General features: G+C 49.2%; 1 protein-coding gene across 2 annotated transcripts in view; it reads right to left on the bottom strand.

Annotated features, from left to right (window-relative positions):
- Positions 1-10,318, bottom strand: part of FAM168A (family with sequence similarity 168 member A) — a 213,921-nt gene that overhangs the window by 6,276 nt on the left and 197,327 nt on the right. For both annotated transcript variants that reach the window (XM_032991165.2, XM_042792369.1), the window contains 3 exons: positions 4,547-4,689; positions 2,303-2,477; positions 553-683 (listed from right to left, as the gene is read on the bottom strand). In XM_032991165.2, the coding sequence (XP_032847056.1) occupies positions 571-683; positions 2,303-2,477; positions 4,547-4,689 (431 nt within the window). In that variant the 3' untranslated portion in view covers positions 553-570. The remainder of the gene's footprint in view (positions 1-552; positions 684-2,302; positions 2,478-4,546; positions 4,690-10,318) is intronic.

Genomic DNA, 10,318 nt, shown 5'->3' with positions numbered 1-10,318 from the left:
AGAAATTCTTCCCTGTGCGGGCGGTGAGGCGCTGGCCCAGGGTGCCCAGAGAAGCTGTGGCTGCCCCCTCCCTGGAAGGGTTCAAGGGCAGGTTGGACGGGGCTGGGAGCACCCTGGGCTGGGGGAAGGTGTCCCTGCCTGGGGCAGAGGGGTTGGAGCTAGATGATCTTTAAGATCCCTTCCAACCCAAACCATTCCATGATTCTATGGAAGAGCGTGATGCATCCAAAACGTTAAAGCATGAAAATTTCCACCCTCACAGTGCCTGAGTGAGTGGCTTGATGCCACTGAGGTCACTGGTAAAGCCTTGCACACAGCGAGCAGCATGAGGGAAGGTCAAGGTATGGCATGCTTTGCTAACACCCTCCGTAACCCCGTGACAGCACGCCGTGCAGCTATCCCTGCCGGGAAGCGGGGCTAAATGGCTCTTCTCGAGTCAAAACATCGCCCAAAGGGATTCAGCAGCTTTGTAGGAAGGAGAGAAGCAATGGCAGTGCCCGCTGGCTAATTAATTGACAAGGGCAGAGCAAGACCTAGAAAGGCAGCACTTACATGAATTGGCCAGTGGGTTTACCAGTGTGGAGGTACGTAGCTGTAGGTGGGGGTTCCTTGAGCCCTGTACGTTGGCACGGAAACTGGATGTGCTCCGATGGCGGTGTGTTGTGGGGTGGTCAACAAGGTTCCTGTAACGGCACAGAGAAACACTTAGCAAGGAGGAGAGCTCCATCAGGGGAGCAGTACCCCGAGGGTCCGGTGCTGCTGACCACATCCAAGGGGGAGGCACAGCATCAGCTGCCTTCTTTTCATTCTTCAATTCTCCCAAATATTATTCGGCCCATGAGACCTGAACCGAAAGCATTCGACTCGTGGTTGGTATCACCCAGCACCATGAACAGAATAAACACACCAAAAGCTCCAGCGTATTCTGCATGCTACTTTCAGCAATTAATTCAGCTTTTTCCAATTTTCCTTGTCCCAAAAGACCAGCAGCAAGAGCTAACCACTAACCTGCTGACATCTTCCACCTGCTGAAGGCACCGGGCTAAACTGCAACAGCAGATCACTGCAGCAATCTGAAACATCTAAGGACCAAATTGGAAGGGATGAGGGTTGCAAAAGTAACTGAGAAAAAAAACCCAGACCTTCCAGGGAAAACTAAGATGCTTTGCCACTCATCTCCCAGGGGTAGTGGAGCTCTTTTGCTTCATTTAAACCCACAGAGCCGTGAACCTTGGGATGCAGCAGACAGAGCGATCCTCTCCCAGCCATGAAGCAGAGGCACTGCCCAGTGCAGCCTCTTTTCTTTTAGTGTGCAGCTGATATGCGGAGGGATTTTAGGTGAGAATTTGCATGGTGCCTTCAGCAGACATGGGGAAGGAGAATACAGCCCCAAACTACTCTGTTCTGGAAGTAACTGGGTGCTTGAAAGAACTTCTTGGTTTCTAGATATCTCTCTACAAATTCTACTAATGTCATTTTAAGACATCCCATGTGCATTAATTACATGTATCCACTTCTCAGTATAAACAACAGTAAATCTCTCAGAGTGGCTCTTGTCATACCCAAGCTGCAGTATCTCTGCTTGCACCAGGGATTGTGTCCCATAACAAAGTCCTTTTTCACAGCTAATGCAGATGTGAAAGGATGAATGATGCATTTCTTGGCATAATTCAATATACAATCCTAAGATTTGTTAATGAGATAAATACAGGCTTTGGAAAAAATAAAACCAGCCCATACCCTTACTTAATGTGCTATTCATTAATTGCAGTTTGAAGCAATCCTGCACATCAAATGCAGAGGATTTGGGATACGTAAACCAAGGTTAATGGTCATTTCATCAAATGAAAGCAAGGCCATAAGTATCTTAAAAAAAGAACTCAAGGATAGAAATACAACACTATCTGAATATGGGGAAACCTGGTTGTTCCTCTACTTATGGAATAGACAGAGGAAAATATTATACTTTAGGATGCAGGAGTATATCCCTCGAGAGTGAGGCAAACAAAAGGTCTCCTCTGCCAGTCTAAAAACTGAGATCAGTACCAGGAGCAAATGAATTGATTTCTGCCTGCAAAGGAGCAGTAACCAGCAAGCAAAACTAGCAGATGAAGCTGCAATTAGCTGTGTGCAAGGCAATTCTGCAGCCGCGTGCCAGATATACCCTGCAAGGCTGCAGGCAGCACCTTGGATGCACAGAGAGTTTTTTTGTCCAGGACAAGTCTCCTGCACGTGTTGTTTGGATACATCTCATCTAAGAGATGAAACTATGGCTCAGAACACGGAAGATTTTCCTTCTTACCTGCTGACATTGCCATGGTGGTCCCAGCGACCATCCCCATGGCCACACCGTTGGTCCTGGGCGCAGCAACCGGGGCCGGATAGATGGCCGATGGGATGCTGTTGGGCTGAACCACGGTGGTGTGATGGATAACGTGAGGCTGTGCCGCGTACACTGGCTGGGTATAATAAGCTCCCTGTTTGAGAAGGGGAAAAAAAACATCATCGTCTTTGTCATTGGATTGAAAGCGCAAGCCAAATCCGTGACTTGAAGCCCAGTGTTTTATTGAGAAGCAATATTAAGACAAGCAGGCGTGACGCGTAGTTGCTGGTACAAAGAGCTGCCCATGGGACATCATTCAAGTGCTGCCAAAGGGGTCATCTGTCCCATGAACAAGCTCCTGTGCTGGGAGACCTCCTGGACAAGCGAGGATGAAGCTGAGCCTGGGGGATTGTCCCTGGGATGGATGAAGGCAACAGGACTGGGAGGGGGATCAGCGTCACAGGTCAGAGAGTCATCTCGTTAGGGACAAACCAGGCTGCCTCCGTTGGGTGGGATGGGGCCTGGACCCAAAAGACTTCGGTTGCTGGCATAGAAAATGAACAAGAGATGGAAGAAAAAGCCATGGCTCTCAGCTGATCCCAAGATTCTTGCTTGGGTCGGGGAAGTGTGTTGTCTTCTTGGGTTTCCAACAGGAGACAGAGGGGCTCTGAAATCCCAGCTGCTGAGACCCGCAGGGTTTTGAAACAAAGGGGGAAGGGTGGGTGGGAATAAAAGAAAGAAGCCAATGGGGAAAGCTCCACCTCCAAAATAATGAAGGGCCTGAAACATGAGCAGCACAAGGGAGAGAACTGCCGTCCCTGGGACAGGCAGGGACACCACCAGTACCTGCAAACCAGGGATGGTCGGGAAGACTAGAGGGTTTGACACAACAAAGGGAGATTTTATTGTGTGATGGTGAAAGCCATTAGAGAACCTCTGAAGGTCTGGATTAAAGGGAGGAGATGCAGGTGAACTATTAAATTACTTCTTTCTTTCAGGCGCTACAAAGGTTGATAGGACAAATTGCAGATGCTGAAAGGCATTTCATTGGGCAGCAAGAAGGACGTGTTAAGGTAAATTAGGCCCCATGAAGAAAAGGTGACTGAGAAGAAGGAATGTCCCAGGCGGTGAGTGCTGCAAGCACAATGTGCTGAAAGGATCCACCAAAGCATCTTCTCGTTGTTCCCTTCCAGGCTGTCAAAACTCTAATTTGCTGGTTCCTGGGAAGCAGAGATGAGGAAAGAGCATCTGCAAGCCCTGCTCCATCTCAGGCTTGCTGGTGGACACTGCTAGCAGATGCCAACCTCCTGCTGTGGCTAGGATTGGAGAGGAACCAGCGGGTAGAATTGGGCTCGGTCCCCAGTGGTTTGTGCAACGCTCAGTTAATGGAAGGAGAGGTGATGGCAGACAAAATTGGCAAGAAGAGATGCTCCAGTCTCAGCAAGGCATGGAGAAACCACTCCAAGAGGTTGAAGCTGCTGGAGAAGTTGGTTGTTTGATTTTAAAGAGGAGGGGAAATCTAAAGAAGCCATAGGGCCAGATTGCTCCGAGGAGCTCGTGATCTTCAGTGGGAAGAGGTGTCAAAGTGAATTTTGGAGGGCATCTGCCCTAAATTGCGTCCCCATGGAGGATCTTGGCCCCAACACATAGCTGGAGGTGGTGGCAATGCAGGAGCAGAGAAGGTGGTACTAGAAACCCATCCAGGCACTCAGGGAGGAGCTCCTCCATGAGGACATGAATCTGGGTCATGCCTGAAGTAGCTTGTGCCGGCGAAGGTGACACAGAGGCTTTTCCATGGGAGGTGGCAGGAGGGCGATGGAAGTCAAGTGAGATGCCACCAGCCTCCAGCAAGTGGACCGTGTGGTGACCCAGCCTCATCTGTGGCCCTGGGGAAGAGCTGCATTGAGAGCTGGGGAAGGTGGGGAGAGGTGGGTGCAGGGACCATTCTGGAGCCAGCAAGCCCTGGCAGTCAGGCATGTGATTTTGGGGGAAAGGACCCAATTCCCAACCTGGCCGAGTCACAGAGATACCACTGTGTTGACTCTGCTGCACACCAACAACCACCCGAGAGAATGTCTCATCCAGGAGAGACCCCAGCATCCTGAAAACCCACCATAAGGCCCTCCATCCCACCAGGACACGGGTGTTCAGCTCTGACAGTCAAGGACGAAGCCCTGCAGGAACCTCGGGCTGTATTTGCACGCCGTTGAGTGAGGCACCTACCTGGGTGTACAGGTTCTGCTGTGGATAGGCACTTCTGATGGGGTACATAGCGGTTTGGTACGGATTCGGAGACGGCGAGTAGGGAGGAGGTGCGTTGTTACTCTGGGTCGGTGGGACCTTGTAGGGAGTCCCCGCAGTGTACCCTGGTAACGACAAGAGTAGTTCAAGTTAGGGTGAGGATTTGCAGCTGCAGAGCTGGTCCACCCGGCACACGAGCAACCCGAGCTGAAGTTCATGAGGCACCGGCTGCTCGCTGGGCATCACTCAGCACGGAGGAGACGTACCGAGATGCACCAGCATCTATGGACGTTTCATGAAACCCACCAAGCCAAGACCTCCACATCCAGCCCCCGGCTAATCAATCACAGCAGCCGGGGCTGCACCCTCCACCCAGCCCGGCCGTGGCTCGTCCCACCCAGCCTTCACCAGCCCATAGAGCTGATGAGTATTCCCAACGGTCAAGGCATGACTTGATGGGATTTAACCAACATTTCAATCACCTCAGACAGCAGCCACATCTACTTACCTGTCTTTATACATCTACTAGAGGAGAATAATGTTTTTCCTTCTCTCAGATTTTTGTCCTTTCACCTTTTTTGCTTGGGGCGTGATGGGCAAAAGCAGAATTAAATTGCTGGAGGATCTAATTTCATGGCACAGTGTTGCTCTCCTCTGCCTATATCTCCAAGCAATGACCAGAAAAGCAGCAACACTGACCATCCAAACTTTAATATTAAGGTAAAAATTATGGATGCCTTGAAGTATTTCACCAAAGTGGATAGTGCTGAGGAGTTTTCTCTCCTGCAAAGGAGGGCTGTGACCATCAGCTCACCTTGCAGGTGGGAAAGGCAACCCCAAGTGATGCTCAAGCACCTTTACACCCGTCCCGCTCCCCACAGGCTAATTGCATTAGCAACAAAAGCAGCAAATCTGCTTCACTGCCATTAAAAAAAGCCATTTGCTCTCCTCAGTAAACAGGCACGGGAGGCTGCTGCCGAGCCGGGAGGAGCAGCGGGGGCTTGGGAGGGCAGTGGTTGTGCAGGCACCGGCAGCCGGGGAAACGCCGCTTGCAATATTCATGATCCTGATATGGCAGATTGCAGTTTTTGTCTTTCTTCTGTTTGGATGTAAGGAAAGCAAAATGGACTTCAGCATCCCCCAGTCTTCCCCATCATCCCATCAGTCTGTTTAGCTGGAGCATACAAGTCCCAGATTTAAACTTTATCAAAGGTCTGAACAAACCTTGAATTACTTTGCAGCATTTAAGCGATGCTGAGTATATGGGGAACAAACTAAAATGAAGGATCCTTTCCACAACATGGAAATTTTTCCCCTAAAATAACCCTAACCTAACAAAAAATAACCTAAAGGATAACATGATACCAGCTGACCTGCTGGCTGTGGGTGTCACTTTAGATTTTTGCTGATATTTGCATTAAGTTCTGAGCTATGTGGTGATTATAAAATTGTATTTTCCTTGAAGAGCCAGTGGTAACAGTTCAAGATCCTCTAATAGAAGTCTGGTTATATTTGTCTTTTTTTTTTTTTTTAAAGTCTTCCCCTGAGGTGAGGACATCCCGTAAGGATCTCCACTCTTCTGCTTCCTTTCAAGGTACCATCCTATCTGTTGACTTGTGACGAATATGGGATTGATCCCTATACCCTCCACCAATTTTGCTCTCCAAAAAGAAAGGGGTGGCTTTAAGCAGGTCCATGATAACACTGTATAATCCAATTGTTGTTACCTGGCAGAGAGGACCTCATGGCAAGTACAGCATCTAAAGGAGATGGGACCTGCCCCGAAGATGGGACGTCCCTGCACCAAGGACACGCGGCACCTGAATTCTCAACCCTTAGAGGCATTTCCAAGGAAGGGTCCATGAAGTTGCCTCTGAAACATTATTACTGAAGCGCTACATTGAGGAAAATTCCCCGATACTACTTATAGTTGTGCTTTAAGGTTGTTTTTTTTAGGGTAGAGTAAAAGCTGAGCTGCTGCCATGGGATGGCCTGGACTGCATCAATGTGCTGTGAAGGCATCGAGGTGTTGGTCACAGGTTGATGAATGGTTAAAAAAATGGAAATGGTAAAAAATCCACTCACATGAGCAAGATAAAGCACTTGGGCTGGGATGGCTGAAAGCCAGCTCTTGCAGGAGGGCTGGGTGAAATCATCCTTAGAACAAATGGGCCCTGAAGACTGTGTAGGATGGAGAGGAGAAGTCAAGGCTCAGCCTAGCAATAAAACGTCTGAACACTCAAATATAATGAACTAATTTACTCAACAAGTGTTCAGCACAGCAGTTAACGAAGGCTAGGATTTCAAGTCTGCTAATATCTCATATTATCCACCAAGCACTGAAACAGCATGAAGATAACAAGATGCTTTCTAGGAACTCCCAAACAGTATCTCACCGCCTCCTGATTACTGCAGATTGGTAAAAAAATGTGTTAATTAAACACTGGAATAGCTGTGACCCTTTTTCTGACTTACATTAGCAGGACAGCATCTATCTTTAAAAGAGAGATGGATGCACCAGGAGGAGATGCAGGTTCACCATAGCAGCAAAGTGGAGACTCCTCCACCCTGAGGTCCTCCAGGAATCCAACAACGTCACCTACAGACGAACTAAGTTCCTGTTTTTCAATCCTATGGATTTTTTTTCTATTCTGAACTCATTTTTCCAAACAAAGACCCCGGAGGCTGACAGTTCTCGGCATCACGCTTCACTTCTGATGGGCGTCTGGAGATGTGGACCAGCTCAAGGCTGTCTGGTTTCACCACCTTGAATGCTAATGCTTGCTGCAGTTTCCCAATTGCTGAATCATGGACAATTTAGCTACCATATTAAAAAAAGTATTAAACAAATAGTCCAGGCAGATGTAATCTTCCATGTTTATAAACTGGGAAAAAATAGAACAATTTGTGGGCAAAAATGATGCGTAATCAAGTTTAAATGACACAAGATGAAGGAGGCTCCTCTCAGAAAAGTGTGTCTGACAGCTAATTTTAAAGCCTAATTATGACTGTCTAACACCTTATTAGGATTAGAGGTTGGCATGGTCTGTGCTTCTGCAGGCTGGGATTTTAAAAGCAATAGTGAGCCTTTGAGCTCCAGCTTCTATTAAAATTGCAGATTAAATCCCTCGTGCCACTCTAGAAATCTCAACCTTACTGATCGTGCAACACAGAAGTGCCCTGAATTGCACAGATAAATTTTTCTGATAGCACAAAGGTGGGTGGGGTGGGGGAAAAGTTCTGTGATAAATTCTGTATCACCATATCCTCTTGTTTTGACATGAAGGGTTCACCACAAGCATGATTCCTTAGATGGATAAGGAATTGGCTGGATGACTACGTCCAGAGTTACCGTCCGCATTTCAATGTCCAAGTGGAAACCAGTAATGAGTGGTGTCCCTCAAGGGCTGGTACTGGGACCAAGACAGTTTAGTATCTGCATCAGTGACATAGATGGTGGGATCGAGTGCATGCTCAGCAGGTTTGCAAATGACACTGAGCTGTGCAGTGTGGTGACACGCTGGAGGGAAGGGGTCACATCCAGAGGGACCTGGGCAGGCTGGAGAGGTGGGTCTGTGTGAACCTCATGAAGTTCAACAAGGCCAAGGGCAACGTCCTGCCCGTGGGTCGGGGCAATCCCCAGCACAAATCCAGGCTGGGCGAGGAGGGGATGCAGAGCAGCCCCAAGGAGAGGGACTTGGGGGGGTTGGTGGGGGGAAAACTGCCTGTGAGCCAGCACCGTGTGCTCGCAGCCCAGAACCCACCCGTGCCCTGGGCTGCAGCCAGAGCAGGGGGGGCAGCAGGGCCAGGGAGGGGATTCTCCCCCTCTGCTCTGCTCTGGGGAGACCCCCCTGCAGTGCTGGGGCCAGCTCGGGGGCCCCCAACAGCAGAAGGACACGGAGCTGCTCGAGCGGGCCCAGAGGAGGCCACGAAGATGCTGGGGGGGCTGGAGCAGCTCCCCTGGGGGGCCAGGCTGAGAGAGTTCTACGTGGTGCCATGGTCCAGTTTAGTCTGACTGGTTCCGGGTGTCTGGTCCTGCTTGTGCCACCACCCTCCAGCTCGGCTCACCCTTCTCCAGCCTTTTTTCCGGCTTTATTGTCCATCTGCCTTCCCTGCACCTAGGGGGCTGGAGGAACAGCTTCGGAGTGGCGAGCATGGGGACATCACAGGGGATGATGCCATGGTGTGGACACCAGCGCAGGCAGCTGCCTGGCAGGTTTGCATTGCCTCTGCCAACGTCCTCACTGGCACATTGTCACACAGCCAGACATAAGCAAACAGGAGGCTTTGGGGCAGAAATGACCATAAAATCTATAGCATTGCTCACTACTGTGTAGCCACCTTGTGTCTATGACCCTCCCACCCTGCCCTGATCTCAACAGGAGCATCTAAGCAACAAAACAAAATACCTCAGGCAAAGCCAAGCTTCGAAAACCCCATCATTAAAGGACAAAAAGCCAAAAGGCAAAGGCATGTCCCCACACCGGAGGCAAGGCCAGGATGAGGGCACCTGGGCAGCCCTTATCCAGCCTTTAAGTTCATTCATGTCTTGCCATGGTCTTTCACCACAGGTTCACAGCCCAGGGGAGCCCTCAGCACCTTTTCTGTCTTACTGGTGCAGATGTGGGGAGGTACTGAGCAATTATTACATATTTATTCATATTTATCCCTGTTCAGTGTGCGGCTCCAGTCTGTACTGGTGGGCACTCTTCACTCTGGGAACAAAAGGATTCATCTCCCAAGCTTCTCCTTGGCTTTCCTCCATCCAGAGCTGACACCTTGCTGATGCTCACGAGTAAGCTCTCACCCATCTCCTGCCAGGGGAAGGCTGTTCTCCCAAGAACAAAACCTGGGCTAGGTGAGATCGAGCCAAAGGACAGAACCAATTTGGGATGCCCAACCTGAAATGCTTCTGATTTTGCACAGCCTGTGCTTGCGATGGCATCTCCCAGCAGACCCTGGTGAAGCCAACCGCAGCTATAAGCCTGAAGCACCTCTGCAAATCAAACCTCAAGGCTTTATCTCTTAAATTTAATTCCCAAATTAAATGTGCTCAAGACAGTTCTCTGGAAACGAGGCCAGCCTGCATGGGTCTAATCAGTGACTGCATTATTAATCTCCTTTATCACCCACACTGGGTGGTCACAGCCAAATTTTGCCCCCAAACCTTTTCCTACTCTGGTACCTGTTCTTGCCCTCTCTGATTCTGAGGAAGGACTCTCACCTGCAGCAGCCGCAGATGCAATGAGGAGAAATCACATCCAAGGGAATTTTGCCAAATAATAACTAGGCTTCTGGTACTTACAAGCTGAGATTTTTCCAAACACGTACAACTTGGTCAAATCTGGTCTGGCGTGAAATGAGGTGCGACGCAAAGTACATGCACCATGTCAGGCGTACAGCCCCTACCCCAAAGCATGGTAGGGATGTCCCTTTCCAAAGAGAAAGTCTCCCACAGGCTTTTAATAGGTTTATTTGTAATAATTCTTTTCATCAAAAAAAGAAAGAATATTTCTTCCTCTCACCTCATTCTGTAAGCGATTTTATTTAGCATAAAAAGGGAGGCTGGAGAAGAGAGACAGTGAGGAACGCTTCAACCCATGTGTGTGCATGGGCACAGCAGACATGGCCCGCAGAGAGTCAGTTTAAATACTTTATATTTATTATTTCCAATACAGCTGGGAGCTTCGCCAGGTCCCAGGGTGTTTGGAAAGTTAATTTTGTATTTTGAACCTAGGAGCAGTCCCATCTCGT

This window comes from Tyto alba, unplaced genomic scaffold, assembly GCF_018691265.1.
Source record: "Tyto alba isolate M040663 unplaced genomic scaffold, T.alba_DEE_v4.0 Super-Scaffold_2, whole genome shotgun sequence".
NCBI classification, from domain to species: Eukaryota; Metazoa; Chordata; class Aves; order Strigiformes; family Tytonidae; genus Tyto; species Tyto alba.
This window is presented reverse-complemented; position numbering and strand designations above follow the sequence as displayed.